The following is a 20,116-nucleotide window of genomic DNA, read 5'->3' on the forward strand; positions in this document are numbered from 1 at the left end:
AACGTGTGGAAACAGGATGCCTGTGTAAGGGAAAGCTATGGAAAGCAAATTCGGTACTGCGAAATTAATAAATGGACCTCAAATAAGGAGTGGAACCAGAAGAGACCAAGGAAGAAGTTTGAAAATTAAAGAACTTTTGAGAATATGGAAGAAACACTTCTCCATGGTTCTGAATAGAAAGAACCAGATCATTTTATGCAAGAGGCACCATTACAGGAAGCTAGTGAAAAACATCTGATTTGGTAAAACTGCAGGATAGCTGAGCATGCTACACGATGCTACATAACTAACTTACAAAGCAGAATCATTGTATGATTTGTAGGCAAAGCCTCGACCTCAAACCAACCAGTGACGTGTTAGGTTAAATTAGGTTTAGCTGTGTCCAGGAGGCGAAGCTCCCTTGGTCAGAGTATGACTTAGTGCCATGATGAAATGTGATGTTTTCTGGGAAATAATTGTGAACCTGTTCCACAGTTTTACCGACAGGTACTTTAGCAACCTACAAGCGGCGTGTAAAAAATTGTAAAATCTTCCCCCTTCCAAAAATTAGAATGAACAAAACATCTACATTAACCATCTGAACTACTACAGTATTGAGGCAACACTTCAGGATAGATCTTTAAAATTACATCCGCCAGAGAAGCAAAATATGCCACGGAACTAAAAAGGAAAATTTATTCTGGTGGCTCTTACTAGACCGTCTCAGAAAAAGAAGAATTTTCTCCCTTAAAAGAACAGTTGTCAAAATAGTGCCTCCATCAGGGACAACAAAATAAATATTTAAGGAAAGTGGTTAAAGATGGGGCCACTGATTAAAAAATTGCCTTTCATTCAGCCTCGCTAGAACTGCGCGCAGTAAATAAGAAAAGAGGAAAAGCCTATGAAGTGAAAGGTTGAGTGAATCAGTGCTACAACCATGTCCCACACCCTCTCTAACCGATGGTAATCATGTGTTAGCCAGCAGTTTTTATATCCCTTGTGCTTAAACGTGTGGCATGAATAGAGATTGTGTATTTATTTTTATCAGAAAGCTTGCTACTTTTGATCTTTCAAATTTATAACCAATAATAACTTTGAAGTAATACAGTACTTGAATCCATACGACGCCCGTTTAGTCTAAAAGGAAAATTGTGAGGAAAATTCCAAAGTAGAAGGGCGTAGGTCTTGAACGAGTATATTTGTTATTACGTGATTGCTTTGGTCGATATTTTGAAACTTGTAACGATATTGTTTTTTTACAAACATCATAAAATACTGTTGCCCTTTTCAGGTTTATGATGTTATATATATATATATATATATATATATATATATATATATATATATATATATATATATATATATATATATATAGAGAGAGAGAGAGAGAGAGAGAGAGAGAGAGAGAGAGAGAGAGAGAGAGAGAGAATAAATTTCTGTCATATAATTGGCGACTTTTCTAATCCCATCTTCAACATATATTAGACATGAATTATATTGCTCCTTCTAGCCTATACGCCACTCACCGAGGAAAGAAATTCGATATTCCGCCGGGAATATCAGATTATTACCCCGATTCTTCCTACTCACTCTATGACGTTTCAGTTGGGGAAAGAACCAACAGCTCAGTTGTTGATGTAAACAGCTGACAGACATGGCTGACGTGGATAATACAAATCTGGAGGTTTGACAGACAAAAACCTTTGTTTTAACAGTTATATCGTGTATGATTTGTCTTTGCGGTTGTTAGCTGGTTTCATATTTGATGTTGTAATGTTAATGATTTTGTATTATGTGGTGAATATGTGTAATTTTGTAGATAATGGCTTCCGAATTTTGACGTACGCTTTGGCTAAGCTGTAGTCTATTACCTCATCATACATTAGCCAAGGCAGAGCTGTCAGAAATTCCTCATGTTTTGAGATACTAATCGTTTTAACAGTTAGCTAGAATGTTGGCTTTTGAATCAGTGGTTTTCAGAAATACCTTAAACTGCCGTAGGTCAGAGGTGGCTTTGTCCAAGGCTAGGCTACCCCTAGCACAGCACAAAAGCTTATCCTAGGGGCTAATGCCCAAGAAATGCTTAGACTAGCACAGAGTTCCTGGCCGGCCTCTTGCTGTCACGAGACCGTAGCTTAGAATAGGCTTTGTTAATTCTGCAGAACATCCCTGACTATAACGTTTTGTGTGTGTAAGAAAAACTGTCAGGCGTAAACACAATGAACGTAAGCAGTAAATATGGTAAATGCTATGTACAGTCTAGGGTAAAGGCGCAGACTGCTACTGTGGCCTGGTTCCTGGCAGTCACTGACCGGATTATTCACTGCATCTCATTTGTTTTTATTTATGTCCATTGTGTATTGTTTATGTTTTCTGTGTTTTGCTCAAGGATTAAGCTATTTTCATTCCCAGGTTGCTGGTACTGAACACAGCACCCATTTTGCATTTAGACTGGTAGTTATCAAATTAAAGGGACTGGTAGTTACCAAATCAAAGGGACACATTAGTAGTCTTCAGTTTTACCAAACCTAGGCCTTGTCATGTGCATAAAGGAATGAGGAAACCATTTGGCTAAAAGCAGTCCAACAAGGTTGATTAACCCATACTTTAATACAAGTTCTCAAAATTGTGGTTTTTTTGCTTTTCATTATCCCCGTAATCACATTGTAGAGTTGAAAATAGGAATAGCCTACTTGTTATAATGTGTGTTTTGAATGGATGTTGCATTCATTCCTTTAACAGATGAGTAGTTTCAGAGATATTTGACCCACCTCTAATATCTTAAAATTGTGGGAGACTGCCAGTGGGAATAGAGTTTTGGTCATTTTTACTTTGAGTCATAATCATATTATGTAGTTGAAAATATGATTACCTAGTGTTTTAATGTGTTTGTTTGTTTTTGACGTTCAGTTTGGTAACAAGTTAGTTGACCAGTTAGAGATAATGGACCCTTATATACTACAACAATGGGGGCCCCACATTGGAAAACAGTATTTTGGTTGGGGGTAAATAAATGGAATATCAAAAACAGTATTTTGGGTTGGGGAAAATAAATGGAATATCAGACAAACTTTACATACTTTGATATGTTACTGATAGCGACTAAGGTAAAGTTTATTGAACATTTTCAAAGTGACATCATGCACTTGGTAAGGACCTGGTGACCTAGGTTATGTCAGTGGGGTTGGCCATGAAGGATACAGTGCCCTAGGTTATGTTAGGTGTGGTTGGGTTAGGTCATAACCATATTAATTTTGATTTGAAATGCCTGATGTTAGGTCTGGGGGCAAGCCTGCTCCCAAGCCAGGTAAGTACTTGGTGCCCTAGGTTAGGTAGGGGATCCAAAGGAGCGGCTGGGGATGTGAAGTGCTCCCGCCCCAGTAAGGACCCAGCACCTTAGTCAGATTTGGTTAAATACATCCTGGTATTCACTCAATTTGTGATGTCCCCCACCCAAAAACCCTGCTTTCACTGTGGTCCCCCATAATTGTTGGATATAAGAGGAATTAGTATATCTAAAACTACTCATTTGTCAGCGAAATGAATGTCAGAAATGTTCAGAGCATCCACCTGGTATTATTTTACTTTAATACCACAACTCAATATTGGAGTGTTTGGCCTTGCGTTTAAGTTTCCTTGATGTGCCTGGTATGAAAATCTTAGGAAAATCTGTTGCAGATATTTACCAACAAATGTTGTTAGCTTTTCTCTGTTTATGTTTTCATGGTTGAGTGAGTGAATCTCCCAGTGAAATATTTTTGTCCCAGTGCAGTTTGGGTTGGAATGGCTAGCATATTTGAGCATCATTTGTTATTTTTAATGGGAAATGTGTCAATGTGAACAATACTGGAATTGGAATGGTTCTTTTAGGTTTCATCAATAAAGGGGATTTTGGAATTCAGCCGTTACTTTAAAACAAGTTTTAGTTCATAGTCATTGTTCCTTTGTATTTCTTTTCTTTTGTCACTTGAACATTTCTCACATTCATTTCGGTAACATAATAGCAGTTTCAGTATAATGGATTCTGTATCCTACAATTATCAGGGCTGATATTGGGAAGTTAGAGTTTTTGGGTGGGGAAAATACAGTGATATGGCAAAGATATATTATAACATTGCCATGGTAGCAGCCTACTTCAAATTCTTGTTCTGATTAAGGTAAGGCTTGATGAACGTTTGGTAGTTTGGTAAATTTTTACTGTAAATCATAATTATAATCTGGATAAAAAATATGATTTTCAAATGTTTTAGTGTATCTTTTGAATATTCATTTGTTTCAGTTGTAAATTAGTAGGCTAGGCCTACTTTTAGGGACACAGGCCTTCTCTTCTATCCTACAATTAGGCTTATGGGGACCACAGTTGGGGAGCCAGGTTTTAGGTTGGTGGAAAATACGAAAAGGACGTATTCTAAAATCACCTTGATCCTTATGCAAGTTCTGATTGTGATTAACAGAAAATTTGTTGAAGGTTCATAAAGTAACATTATATCTTAGGTTAAGTTAGGTTGCAACTATACTATGTACTGTATTTGGATTTATAGTGCCCTAGGTTAAGTTAGGTTGGGGTCCACCATTCCTGCCTAAGTGAGGACCTGTTGCCCTAGTGTTAGGTTATCACAGGTGGGATGCTAGCTAGGTAAGGACCTGCCCCTCCCCCCCAAGGTTGTTAGGTGAAGTTAGGTTGGGAAAATGACACCAGACAACATTGTGGAGTAGAGACATCAAAACAAACCATAACCACTAAGTCATTGAACAGTTTTGTTATGAAAAAATTTCATAAAGTGTACTAGAATATACATTGATAATACAGTGTACTATTTATACTTCATCTGATTATAGGTTTAAAAATAACAAGTACTACCATTTAGACTAGCCCAGTTTGAGTTGTGCACAGCTAGCTTATTTGTGTTTGGCAGAGGGAGGGCCTTAATAAATTTGTCCATATGTGTTGGCTAAAGTCAATGACTGCACTTTTTATTCTTTAACTATGTATAGGACCTTTGCACAACTTTTGAGTACACCTCCTAATATCTGTATACATACCTAATTGTCAAATCCATTAGCTGTCTACCAGCGCACATATTCCTCATGTTGAAATATCAGTAAAGGATTTAGTCTTATGGCAGCAAACACTTTGAGTGATAATATGAATTAGAGAATCCAGTAGAATAGAGGAATTCTGTACATTTGTGACATTTTGTATTTAATTTGTTGCATTATCAAGTTAATTTAGAAATTTTCCCCAGATTCCCGACTTTGTGGATCCTGGGGGCTATGGGGAGGTTTCAGGAGAGATGGCAGTCCCAGGGACTGTTGGGAAGAGCCAAGCTGATGAATACAACACACTAGATGAGCCTGTCAGAGAAACAATAGTAAGTTTATTCCAGATGAGTTTTGATATTTCTTGTATGGCTGATGTGACAGCATTTTTCTTTGTTCAGAAGTTATGAGATTATTTAATGGAACTAAGTGATACATATGTTCTTTGTTAAATTGTTGCTGCATTAAAGATACTCAAGAGTTTAGTTATCTACCACACTTTAATTTTTCTTTATTTGTAGATGAGAGATTTGAGAGCAGTAGGGACAAAGTTCTACCATGTTTTGTATCCTAAAGAGAAGAAAGCTCTGTTGAAAGAATGTGAGTATTTTATCATTTAACACTGACTTTCTTGTATTTTGGGCTGGATTACACATGATGTAGAAAAGTTGATCAACAAGAATTGTTCATGTTTGTATATTAAAAAAACCAAAGGAAAGTGAAGTTAATCAGGCTTATGTTGCATATATTAGTTCTTCCTCACCTTAATTCTGTTTAAACCTTGACTTAGCACCTTATGTGAGAGTATTTTGTATGTTACTTGAGGGGAGTGACTGGTATATTTATGTGTAAGGCGCTGGTTTGTTTTTGTAAAGCAAAATTGGTTGTATGAGATACTGATGTATTCTTATGAACTATAAACCATTTTTCCCTTAAAGGTCATTATATAGATATGCAGAAAAGCAAATGAAAGGAGCTCTGCTAGGATGGTACTATTGGGTAATTACTTCATTATGTTCAAGGTGGTCCTGTTAGTAACCCTCCCGACTGTGTAAGTTGATCTAGTATAGGTTGTAAGTTAAACACTTACAACCTAATTATCATAGTATCTGACTTTGCATTGTGCAGTTTGCCCAAAGTTAGCAGGTACCTTTACCCTAGTAGGGCAAGTGGGGTGAGAGTTGAGATGCTCACCTGGAAGTGCCATTGAGTACATTAAACAATGGTCTGTATAAGGTGAAGGATGAGTAAGAAATGAAAGTGAATTGACCTTTGGATAGGAAATGAGTTACTGTATGTCAATAACTGTAGACTAATAAATAAAAAAGAGAAGAAAGTGAATTGCTTATTATGCCTGCTCATAATGCAGATCAAGTTTATTACTGCTAGATAAGATTTGATGGTACCTTGTGGATGGTTATGGCATGTAGATGTGCAAGTTTCCAAAAGTGGGCTGCTATTCAAAGATTGGGAGGGGAGAGAGGATGCAGCCGTATAATTCATCTGTGTGTGGTGCCCTATTTTTTGGGCTAGATAATTTATTATGTGACTATTTTGCAAGCTTTTACAATGGGACAAATTGAAAAATTATTAAGGTACTTACAAGTAATGTCCTTGAGGTATAATTAGATGATGGAGCCATACCTCTTTTATTGCAAGATAAATTGAGTCTTAATAGAATAAGGATGATATGGGAGTGATGGTCCTAATATAGACTTATAAAGTAAGGTGGTGCCTCTAACATACTGCAAGGTAACTTCACCAATTGATGGGTTATACTGGAATGAGCTGGTAAGGTTGGGATTATTAGTGGTTGTAGTGTATCATCCAGATGCCTTAGGTTTTGGGTCTTTGCAATAAATGTTTTGGGTAAATAAGAGACATAAAGGTTACCAGGTTTTAATGAGGAACCTGAGCAGCCAGTAATCCATGCTATCCTGATTTGTTTAGAATACACATACTAAGAAAGCTTTTGCTTGTTCCACCTGTTTCTCTGAGGGTGCCCTCTCAAGTTGTTCACAAAGGACTTAATGAGCTTGCTGAGAGCAATGGTGTAGTTGCACTTGGGGGGATATAACTTAGTAGGCATTTATTATCAGACAAAATTCTAAAGTTCTTTCATTTGTGTAGAATTCATGAGATTGACTCCACTGGAAAAAGATTAGACCAAAGAAGACTATCTTTTAGCAAAAGAATGATGGCCACCTTTGGTGGTTTGAAGCATATGTACTGTATTTAAAGGATTATAGAAAAGTATTAATGCAGTATATGTTGTAACCTCCAACTTCATCCCTTTTATTATAAGTTAAAGTAGTTAATTTAAAACTACCAGCACATTTAAGTTCTTTGATGCCTGTAAATCTTATATGAATTTTTCTGCTTTTTTAGATCGGGATTGAATATTGCAATCTTTTAGTGTATTATTTCCATATGAATCAGTGCAAAGTGGACGATGGTTAATTTAGTTGTCCCCTATGACGAGTTTTTGTTTCCATAAAGTTTACATGTATGTGGTTTTTTGCTTTCAGGGGACCTGTGGGGACCACTTATATTGTGTACATTTCTTGCTATGTAAGTACGCTTTTTTGTCTTTTAGTTAGTGTTTAGCAGGATTGTTTTAGGTATTTAAATTGTGCTCTCTGGAAAATAGGTTTTAGAATAATCATAGTGCAGAATTGCTTTGTACTTCAGCTATAAACTGTGTAACATTCAATTTTTAAGAATCTTGATTCATATTAAGAACTGGAGACAGGTTGTAATTATGCAAATAGATCTGTGACTTTTGTAATGGGAATGTTTATTAGTTGATACATTATATTACATTTATTAATATTAGAAGAATTTTTTTGTTATATGTACATTAATTTCCCACCACTAAATTTGGTAATTGTAATTGTCAAATGATGGTCATTTTGGTATTTTTTTATTTCACAATGCATGGAACAAGTTATTATTAAGCTCTCTATTTGCCACATAATGTAGCAAGGCTTTTGTGGTTTTTCAGTCGCAAATTGTTGTGAATAATGTCTTGCTAACCACCCCATAACTTCTTGAAAGATATTGTTGACACAAGCAGTGCATGCATGATTTCTTTTCCCCATTGCTATCTTCTTGGAGTGTGTTATCCCATGCCTCACATAATAGGTTTTATTTTCTACTATACTCATATTTTGAACTTTTCTTTGGTAGCTAGTGCTTTGTAAGACACAGGCTTTTTTGGCTATGTTCTTAGTTCTCAGCCCTACTCTGTCAAAAATGATGATCGGTAGGCCCCTGCCTCAAAAGACAATTGATGTTAGTTTATTCTGAAAGTATCATTAATCTTGTTTTTGCTGATGTAGCAACCATCATATATGTATATTTTTAATATATCTTCCTGAAACAATCTCGGGACACATTTCACGAATGCTCAAATGTATTGTTTTCAGTGTGTTTTTTCCAAAATCTTCTACTAAATTGAGCACCTTAATAATCCCCAGACACAGAGGCTTGAGCATTCAGTCCAATCTCCACTGTATTTGCAACTATAGTACTCAGACTCAGTATTTATGGTCAGTTTGGTTTCTAATCCTCCCAGGCACTTCCTTTAGTGTTTTACATTTTTCTTGTCCTCATGATTCACATCAGCCTTACAAAATATAAGGCAATTTGTTTATTTTCAACAATACAGTTACATTACATTGTCTATGATCTGCTGCTCATTTCCTACAGCATGGATCATCTTCTCTGTTTAGTAGGTCATACCTTTGACAATAGAAACTTAAGGTAATATTAATCTGTCTCTTCCATTATATACCTCCACTTTGTTTTATCTCATCTTGATTCTTATGAATTAAGTTTCTAACAGCTGGATCACATTTCAATACATGATGCCAAGTATTCCCTGTCATTAGTTTATCAGAAATTTAGTTCAGTACTTGGAATCTTGTTTTCTGTATTCTCAACATTCTGCAAATATCATTTTTTCTTTTTATCAGGTTACTTATAAGGTCTTTCTTTGATGCTTCTCTTGAGGGTGAAAGCTTTTTCATATTTTTTATAATTACATTATCAACATTACCAACTTTTATATGCAGCATCATCACTCTCCTCTTAGTTTCAAAATTCATAATTATTATCTGCCCTGTAAATCTGCTGTCAGCAACCTGAATTCCTCCCAAAGCCTCAAGTACATCTTTTTTTTTTCTTTAACTCTCTGCTCATTATTTGCAGACTTAACAATCTGAAGGTTCATTTCAGTACTTTTCTTCCTCTTCATGACTGCATCAACATGTGAAGAATTCGATGCATGAGCACTGAATACCTCTCCTATATTACTGATGACATTTTCACATCATCCACCTTTGCAAAAATATGATTTAACCATCTGCACTGATATTAGCCCCAGTTTCATGCTGCAACAAAATAACTGAAAATAAGCAAACCTTCAGACTTTATAAATAAACTTTACACTGGATTACATTTGCTAATGCCAAACTTATATTCAGCACTATACAACTAACATCCAGTGTTCCCTAAAACCATCGTTGCTGTGTAAAAAATTCTTTGAGGAATTTGTACCAAGTTGCAACTACTGCATTATATACCCATAATTCTGAAAATGCAAGTTAATGGTGATGAGTTAGCTTTATTTAGTCATTTTGTTGCTAACATCAAAGAAACTACGCTGAATAATTTGAACTTTGGTAGCACACAAGACCTTTCATAAAGAATTTGGGGTTGTCCAAGAGTCCTCTGACCAGGGAAGACCTGAAAGTCTAGGCTATGTCAGCTTTGGATGCATCCCTCTGTTTGCCTTTATAACTTACACTATTATAGGTCAGGTTAGGGTACAGAATCCATGTCCACTCCACCTGGTAGACTATAAAGCTGTAGGTTAGGTTAGGATGCGTCCTGTTATTGGCTTTGCCATATCTTTTTGCTTTATTTTTACTGTATTTGTTATTTTTTGTTATAGACTTCAAATATCAATCATATTTTTTATGACAGCTTTACTTTTGGCTGATTCATTTTACTATTCCTGTTGGTGCACTTTACTCATTTTTATCCATTCCCCACTCAAAACCCAGCATTTCCACTTTGGTCCCTCCCTTACCAGTTATTGTCAGATATACAGACACCACCCTACTTACAAACGAGTTATGTTCCTGACAGCCATTTCTATTTGATTGTTTTGTAAGTTGGTTACCGTACTCTTCATGCCCATTGAAGTACAGTATTATATAAAATCAATAGAGTACAGTACTGTAAGTTTTTTCATCCTGAAACACAATACACTGTACATACAGTATCGTATGTACAGAATAGGCATGCAAAACAAAATTTTAACTGACTTGTTTGGATCTCGGAATGTTTGTAAGTTAAATGTTTGTGAGTAGGGTGTTGTCTGTAGTGGTAAGGACAATATAAAAATAATGGTCAAAACACATCAAAAAGCAATATAAATAGTTGTTAAAATGTATGGTTCATATCTCGCTAATTTTATATGTATTTGACAAGAAGTTTGTACCCCATATGAATTAGAAGTCTTCAATTCGTTGGCTTGCTTAAGAATCATGATGTCAGCCCCCTTCCTCAAGTAGTGCCTTGATGAAATAAAGATGTTTGTCCATTTTTCTCTTCATACTAACTAAATGTTAATATGTCTTTTACAAATTCATACCTCTTTACATGTGATACCTTAAATCTCTATCCCACTGATTGGGTTTGTTAAATTAGCTTCTGCTGGCAGAGGCTTGGTGACCTTTATTACCGGGTTAGGACAAGTTTTTTGGTTCATTGTTCCAACTTGCTGTTCTTTGAAATGCCAAATGTACCAGAATAAATTATCCTTTTTTTCATAACTGAACCTGTGAAGAACCCATTAGTCACACCAACATCAAAGTTGTGTTGAGCAGGTAGCCACAAATTCATTCAGCTCCCCTTTTGTTTGCCAAACAAGTAAGGAAAAAAAGCAGTTAGCAGATACAAGAGATGTAAATATAACCGCAGAGACTGATTTTTAAAGCTATGAAAAACATTTGTTCTTGCAAGTTAGAACTCAACCCACTTAACTTTCATTATTTGTGGTTTCTAGTTAAGTAGTTTTATATTATAATTTTAAGTGTTTAATTGTATTTCATCAAATTAGAACTTATGTGCTATGTCATAAAAAATCTTAATTTTAATCTTATATTGGTTTGGGTAAAACTGTAACATAAAAGTATTTTAGATGTAACACATTTTCATTTCATATATTCGTAAATGCTTTTGTAATGGTATATGATAGTCGTTTTTCTCATTTCTCCTTAACTTCAAAATGTATTTTACATCTTCACAGGATGGTCCAAGGTTCAGAAGATGCAGATAAACATGATGGAGGTCCTGAATTTGCACAAGTTTTTGTCATCGTTTGGTTAGGTGCTGCAGTTGTTACAATGAATACAAAGCTCCTGGGTGGCACTATGTGAGTGTTTTACTTTTTTTGGTTAAATAATATAACATACATGTGATTTATAATTACAGTATTCTCTGAAATAACATCATCTTGTTTTTGCATGACATAGTACTGAATCTTACTTTTTTCTTCCAGATCATTTTTCCAGTCTGTATGTGTGTTAGGGTATTGTCTGCTGCCTTCCTGCTTTGCTCTCATCTTGTGTCGTCTAATTCTTATTGCAACTCAGAATAAGCTTCTCTTTGCCCTGAGATTCATCATTACTTGCATAGGCTTTATATGGGCAACATTTGGTAAGTTCATTTCTGTAATGCACCTTTACTTATGTTTTACAGTATATTTTATTTCATATGTGCTAGAGTGGCTCATGCTCAGTAATTGTAAAGTAGTGCTACATATAAATTATGACAAAATGGCTTTGTTTTGTAAACTAATAGTGGTTGAAATTCATAAAAGTCGGACCTTGTATGTGTGAGTATTGTTTTGTGTGTCCTGCTCTAACGCTAAAGACTTCCGTAGCTTTTTAACATCTCCTAGAAGTACTTTTTAGAGTGCATTTCAAGGAGATCATAGTGACAAATAAGTAAGGTGTAATTGGAAATATGTTATGAATAGTGTCAGAGAATGAAATTAGGATTTTGTGAAATTTATTTAAGTATTATAAAAAGCAAATCATCCTCTAAGCATTGTGTTGGGTAAGATCCCTCTGTTCACTTTCAGCTTCAGTTTGAGAACCAAGGTTCGATTGTACTCTGGTCATGGATCTTGATGTTACATGATTATACTTATTTAAAATCTCCTCCATTTTCCTTGTCTTTGTCCATGTTTCTACTACATAAGAGTAATATGACCAGTAGAACATTTCATTAAATAGTGTTCTAGTTGCACATACTTTTTTTACTGGTTCAATGTGTCCCCAAGGTAACAGAAATGATCGGCTTCTTTCAAGACCTGCCTGTCTAGCACAACAGGTTCTCAACTCTCCTGTCTTCCTTGTTTGGTTTCATAATCAGTAAATATGAATTGAGATAAGTTTTCATTCATTTGTGAAAACATTAATAGAAGCCTGAAATACTAGTTCCAACATTAAAACATTGTATCACATTGAAAAGAATTTGAATAAAAATCAGTGAAGAAAGCATTCCTTTCACACTGGATTTAGAACCTTGAAATACTAGTTTCAACATTAAAACAATGTATCACATTGAACAGAATAGAAATAGAATTTAGGCCAAGCACTGAGACCTATGAGGTCATTCAGCGCTGAAGCAGATATTGACAATAAAAAGGTTTGAAAGATGTAATAGGAGGAAAACCTTGCAGTTGCACTTTGAATCAATTGTTAGGAGAGGGTGGAAAGTAAGATGAAAGAAAGAGAATATGAATGGAGACACAGTAAAAGGAAGGAAAGGGATTACAACTAGGGGCCAAAAGGACACAGCAAAGAACCTTCAGTAATACCTACAGTGCACCGCGTGTGGTGCAGTGATAGTACTAACCCCCTACGGGGATTGTATCACATTTGTTTGGGTTATAGTTACCTCACAGTTGTAAGGTACATGGATATACAAGAAAATACTTTGGTTCTAAGAATAGTAACAGAATTATACTGAATATACTGTATCATGATCCAAATTGAGTTTCTGGTACTAAATATCAACTCTGTGATCTATAGAAAGTTCAGAATAATCTGTGAAGAACCCACCAGTCTACCACCTCATAAATTAGCTACTCTGCGTATGGTATATAGTAATTTGTAGGAACAATTACTAAAGCTTGGATAATTTGTTTCTTAGAGGCATATCCTCCTTCCTTTTTCAAGATTTAATAGTTCATGGTCCATGAACAGTCAAGATATGATGGTATTGGACAAATTCACAGGAGTTGCTTTCTACAAGCCAAAAATGTCCAATTTCTGTGTTGCATTATGAATACTGTACCTAGTTGATGTTTGCTCTTGTGAATGTTGTCAATTTTTCAACCAGCTTGCTTATCCAATTAAATGAAACACTGAATCCTCTAAGTAGATGATGTGATGGCTCTTTTTCTAAAAATTAAAAAGAAAAAAATTGGTTTTGTTGCTAGAGGAGAAAATGTAGAAACCTGTTTATTGCAATGTGTTAAATTAGAATCATAGGGAACTTATCATAGTTGTGATAGTGATTAGGCATTGCTATTTATGAACATTGGTATTTAGAAAAAAAAAAAAGATGTAAACCTGAACTTAGTATGGTGTGATGATATAAATATACAAAAAGGAAATGTAACCATAATCTAGAATTTAGGGCTGGAGGCCTTCTGTACAGACCCTGTATATATTTAAATGGAATTTTGTGATGTCGTTTTCATTTCAGGCATCACTGTGAGAGGCATTTATAGATCACCAGTCAGTTTCACTTGTGGAAAAGATTAGATTTTTTTTTTTTAGAGTGAATAATTGTAAGTGATAGAAGTAAAGTAATTGTAAAAAATAATGAAACAAAAATGGATTTGGACAAATTCAGTGGTAAACTTGGAGTCCATACATTTTTCCTTATTAGAAAAAGTTTGTAAGAGACATGAATTTAATTTAGGATTTTAGGGAAAGAAGACAGTTAATATTTAAGGATTTAGGAGAATAGGGATTAGTGTTGCACGAATATTTAAGGATTTAGGAGAATAGGGATTAGTGTTGCACGAACTGTTTGTAGGATGGAAGAAATTAAATGTATTGCTCCTCTCCCCACAATTTCTGGGAAAAATTAAGTGTATTGATCCTCTCTCCACAGTTTATTAAAAGCATTTGTGACATGTTCAGTGGTAATTATAAGTAGCAAAGGTTTTTAAATTGTGTTCATTTTTAACACTGCCATTAGTAATTAATTTTCATGTTTATGATACTGTACTTGACTGTCATTCTCCTAGTAGCGCTGACATTAATTGGAATGACAGATGATGATATCATATATTGAAAAAATACAGTCACTGTACTGTTTTTATTTGGAAACTAGCAGAAATGTTTTTGACCCTGAAGACATACAAGGTTTGTAAAATATTACTCTTAGTAGAAGGTCATGTCCAAAGTAATTTTGGAAGGCAAAGTCAAAATATTACTGATTTTTTCCTATTGTTTCTTTCAGCGGCCATGGTGTTCCTTGGAGATAGTCAACCAAGTTCAAGGAAGGCCTTAGCAGTGTATCCCATATTTCTCTTCTATTTTGTAATATCATGGCTTGTCATCTCTCATACAAATGTTTGAAGCTTGCCTTCCTTACATCTAAAAAGTAGAGTTGTTTTGCTAAAATTATGATTGTAAATTATAGGGAAAGTTAGATAGCTTTTAATTAGACTATTTTCAGGGTTTGAAAATACTATTCATCTGAATAAGCAGTTGTCTTTACCAGCAGTGGTGTGGCTTATACATCTACAGAATGCAGTTGAGTGGATTTTTTTCCCCGGTGGTTAATGTAAGTTATGGAAAATTCATTGTACAGTATAAGTAAAAATTTGTTCGAATAATAGGGAATTTTTTTTATTCAGGTGGTCAGTAAACATTTAAAAGTATAATAAAACTAAGTTTTATAAGTCTTATTATGGAATTAACTTTTTGGTGGCTTTGCGAGCTAGGTATGCTTGAGAGTTAAATGCTGGACTCATTTGAGAATAACAAGAGCATTCAAGATTGCAACAGTTTCTCAAGCACATTCAAAACAAGCTTGTTGAACAGAATCTTTATTAAAAACAGTTTGAACTTTTTTTTTTCCTACATGTTACCTTTGCTTAAAATGTTTAGTGTTCCAGTTTATTGGTGAAAAATTGCAGTGGAATGTATTACTCAGCCAGCAGTACTGTTTAATGTATTTAGCAAGGATTTATTTCTCCATGCAAAATGCTTTTCTATTTATCATGAGATGTCTCTATACTGTGTACTGAGGTTCAGAACATAGACTCATGTCTAATTAATTTATATGATTGTTGGTGTACATTAACATTTAAAATAAGTGTATCAAAGAATGCTATATTTTGTACAGAAAGATTTTCTTTGACGTTTCTAATCTTAATGTATTTTTCAATATGAGCTTAGAATACGTAAGTATAAATACAGTGTATACCTTTACCCCTTTTGGAGAAAAGTTTTATTCCTTTTCCAAGATTTTGACTATTTGGCTCACCAGCTGAAATAAGACAAATATCTTTTGCTGTTATCTGCCAATTACAGGAAACCATTTTCTCCGTATTAGTTTTGTAGAATGGTAATGCGCAAATCCCTGAAACTATTGAAGATGGAATGGTCATCTTGTTGTTCATTGCTGCTTTTGCTGCATGTTTAGTTAATTTATATTTTCAAGATGATTGACAATTAGCAGTCATTAACATCAAAGAACAACCCAAAAACTGTCACTAACCTGTTTTCTTTCCAGCCAAAGGTTCTAGGCATTGATTCTATAGTTTATGATTTTCCATGATTTTGACTTGTGAGGCATACTATTTCAAACAGATTTTACCAGTAATGTACTATTCTGGGGATTTTTCAAATCGGAGAACCTAAGCAAGTAACTTATTAGACTAAGGCTTGTAATTTTATATCAACTTCAACAGTTTGTTGTAAAATATTTAAATGCCTAACTCCCTCTTACCATGCCTCTTCAAGAATGTCATTGTGTTTTGTTATTTTTTGAAATACCATAATTTTCAGTAATATACTGGTAATTTTGAACAAAACAAATTGTGAACATAACAGAGACAAGTTATTTGTTTGAAAGTCAATCATTGTTATGGAAAAATTTTCAAATTGCAAGATGATGTTGATTTTTACTTATAGCTTGAAGTACCATGATCTAAACTATTTAAGTTGTATAATAATTTTCCATTTCCCATTTGTAGTAATGTCATTTCACTGTTTTTAAATTTCATTATCATTTTGCAAAAGTTGGGATTGGAAGTGGGTTGTTTTTAGCATATTATTCTGTACAGGGATGTAATTGATTCCTTACTTTTGTTAATAGGAGGTGCATTAATTCTCCTTTTCTTTCATGAAAATCATTTAATGTTTCTTTTATGTATTCAGGCCTTTTGCACACGCATAGTACGTGTCAGGCCATGTATGTGGATACTGGTCTGTATGCAACCCTATGACAGAGCCACTAAATATAGAATTTAGATTGTTTTTAAACGTTGGTCTATGATTTTCTGTAGGTACACTTTATACTTTTGAATTGTTTTATGTGTAGTCACTTATGATGATACTTGATTAGAGTTTTTGAGACAGTCTTTGGATTTCTGTTTAGTATTTTTGCTGTTGTCATGTGTTTATCTAGGGTGGCGTTTTAGTCTTCATTAGATATTTATTCTTCCGTACCATAAGGTGCTCTTATTTTCATAATTTATTATGTTAACCAAAGCTGATGTCTTGAGTGCCATTCTTTTTTACTTATCTTTCCCCATTGATAAGAATATTTAAAGTATATTTTTTTTGTGGAAGTGGTAATTAGGAGCATTATACTGTTACCTTCTATTATCACTGATATACCACCATCACTTTTGCAACTTTATTTCTCCATCTTTTATGCAATGCTACGTTATCTTGTGAGGTTTTATGACTTTGATTTCTCCTATTGATTTATTTGTTTGCTTCTTTAAGAGAGCTCCGTTAGTCATCTTGACTTCTGCAGCTTCATTTCCCCTCTGGAGTTTACTTGAAGCTGCTAATATCTTTTCCTTGAGATTTGCTTCCTTTATGCTGGTAATATTTCCCCTAGAGATTTGCTACCTTTACTTTCAGAGCTCAGTGAGAATGTAGATCATGGTGAATGGTACTTGAAATTGTTTGTTTGTATCCATGGGTTATTTTGAGTGTCTCCTTGTGTCCAGAGTGAGTGTTACAGTAATATTGTTTATATTAATTTATGACCCCCTCTTGAGGGAAGTTTGGAAGTAAAATAGTTGGCACTGGTTGACATTTTTCCACTGGCATAGAACAGTTTACCTGTTCATATAATTACTCTTAATATAGATGTAGTTTATGATATCTCTGATGAACTTGGATAAATTTTTTGGGCCTCCCATTTTGTATATTCTTTTTTCTTGTCAAATATATACTTATATTTTGCTTTCCTCAAGATAGTATTTATGGTTAGAGTTTATTTTTACTGCCCATTGAGATGGGAGAATTAGTTTGTTAGTTTGGTTTTTAATGAGCAGCTTTGAAATCTGACAGATAGTAATGGTTTTGAAGTCATGATTCACCTTTTCCTTCATATTTTTCATATTAAGTTCCAAGGGGATTTTGTAAGGGACCATGTTTCAGTATGCTTCCCCCTTTTATTTTTGTCTTTCCTGTTTATTTTAAAGAAAAGTGAATAATAAACTATGAAACTTTTGTTTTAGCTAGAAAGATAGCTTAATTTGATGCTCAGACATTTTCGTTCATGTAACTGTACTGTATATCATTCTTGTACAAGTATCAAACATCATTTCATCAATGTAATTGCTAAACTGCATAAAAAAGTATTATTTTTCTTTACTTTTATTTGTGGGAGTTGTTTCTTATTATTTAAGATTCAGATAGTAATTCAAGCAGAAAGAGTTTAAAACACAGAGTGATAACAGTACAGTATTTGGGTTTCAAGTTGGTTTTTCTTTCATTTATGAACACCAACGTGGATTTTAAAAAACTCCTTGGTAATATCCTTTATTTTATTTTTGAATTCTTTAGTGTTTTTGTTTATTGTTACACACTTTTGCTTTTTTTTTTTTCCTGGGTACCTAATTGGATTGAGTTCCTGTTGATGCTTTATAAGTTTCACATTTTCGAGGCTCCCAAAAATTGAGGTAACATACATTCCAGGTAAGTTATAATAATTTTGATTGAAGTGTGTTGATGTTTTATTGGTTCCAAAGTTGAACAAATCATTTTAGACAAGGACAAGGTTATAATTATGAAAGTTTGCTTGATAATCGGGTGCTGTTCATATGCTGTCGTATTGAAAATGACAGGCAGATACCCCCTTTTATTAAACTGTTTATTGTTCTGCAAGGTCTAGTGCTGCTCTCGTTTGAACTAACATTGACATGCTATAATTTTTGTTGTTTCTATATTGAAATGATCTATAATGTACAGTGCTGAAGATTGGCTTCAACAGTATCTGAGTAATTGTTTGGAATTCAATGGCTTTTGTAAACCTCACAAATTCCTTTATTTTGTATTTGGTACATTAATTTATAAAACTGAGTTTTCGTCATGTATGTACATACAGTACTTGAAAAAAGGACACCAGCAAACCAGTCAGTGCCAAAGGAGTATTATAAGGTTTGGTTGAAAAGGAATTAGCATAAAATACATGCTTTTAATTGAATTAATTTTCTTTTGGGTTTTTGGATAGAATATCACTCCTCCAGGGTATTCTTACATGATCCCTCATATGTTTATTTGTTTGATATTTTAAAAGAATATGGTCAGTTAAAAATTATATTTTCAAGCACAGTATTTATAATACAGTAAGTATACTGTTTATTGTAAGTATTTCAGTTCTATTATATTTCCAGAATATAGCCAAGAGCACTGAATAAAATGCTTAGATTTTTTGCGCTGCCTTTTGTGAGGAGAGTTGTTATTGGTTAGCCTCGAGTTACCTAATTTGCTGTTTAATGTTCTGTATATATATGAAGCTAGAAGTTATTTGAGTTGCTACTGGGAGATATTTTGTTTTAATGTAATGAAGAAGTTTGTTACCTAAGACACAAGTGATGCTTTTTTTAATGTGGTAGCACATTTTTCATAATAAATAATAAAAGATAATTGTTCATGAATTTTCTTTACCTGTTGGTTATCCATGTTTTGTGCATGAGGCTAAGCCAAGAGGTGAAGCTAATCAAAAAAACATTTTCTTTGCGTTGAACCTTCCACCATCAGGAGGGAACCCCATACTCAAATGTTATCAGACACCATTCCTAAGTTCAGTTTACTGAACAAGAAACATTTCAACTTTTGCTCACATTTCCAGTGTTTCTCCATTTTTTACACCATATCATTAGTTGCTATTTAACTAAAATTATGCTCTTTCACATTTCATCTGTGTATGATATTGGTAGGTTTTGTTCAACTTTGCAATAAAATTTAGGCAAGAAAGTTCAGGGAAATTTAGTGTAATACTGAGCATTGCAAGTTTTTGCCTCTTGGGAGGTGTGTATTATAGGCCTTTATGGTATATTGCACTGTGGACCATCTTTTTTTTATTGTAATGCCATTTTGATTAACATTTATCGTGCAGCACCATCGTCAAACATTTTTACATCAATTTGCTTTCCGTTCGCCTTGCTGCATGGATGTTTCCTGCTTCAGGTGAATTGGTTATTAGCCAGACCTCTGTATACTGACTTTATTGAAATTGGATAACGACCGAGACTGCTACTGCTGGAGATGCTGCAACCCACCGATCGTGCACAGCTTACGAACGGAGGATGAGTACCTTCAAACATGACAGACATTCAGTTTGTATAGCATGTAGGAAGGTGCAATGTAGCTTAACATTGAGGTGTGACGAATGTAGGGCATGGTCAAAAGATCAGATGGAGGATTATGTTAAACATAGAAAATCTCTAGCTTCCAAGAGCAAACGTAGGGAACCAGCTGTAGAAACTCAGAGTCTAGACAAAGAAGCTTTAGAATCGGAGTTATTTAGG

At 34.3% G+C, this 20,116-nt stretch overlaps 1 protein-coding gene across 1 annotated transcript; it reads left to right on the plus strand.

The window, feature by feature from the left end:
• The first annotated feature begins 1,540 nt into the window (after positions 1-1,540).
• Positions 1,541-19,232, plus strand: LOC136826900 (protein YIPF6). The gene is made up of 7 exons (XM_067084432.1): positions 1,541-1,663; positions 5,226-5,351; positions 5,541-5,619; positions 7,548-7,590; positions 11,339-11,464; positions 11,591-11,748; positions 14,575-19,232. Exons 1-7 carry the CDS (start codon positions 1,634-1,636, stop codon positions 14,691-14,693), a joined length of 681 nt encoding a protein of 226 aa, XP_066940533.1. The 5' UTR covers positions 1,541-1,633; the 3' UTR covers positions 14,694-19,232.
• The last annotated feature ends 884 nt before the right edge of the window (positions 19,233-20,116 follow it).

The sequence above is a fragment of the Macrobrachium rosenbergii genome, chromosome 41, assembly GCF_040412425.1.
Source record: "Macrobrachium rosenbergii isolate ZJJX-2024 chromosome 41, ASM4041242v1, whole genome shotgun sequence".
In the NCBI taxonomy this organism is placed as follows: domain Eukaryota; kingdom Metazoa; phylum Arthropoda; class Malacostraca; order Decapoda; family Palaemonidae; genus Macrobrachium; species Macrobrachium rosenbergii.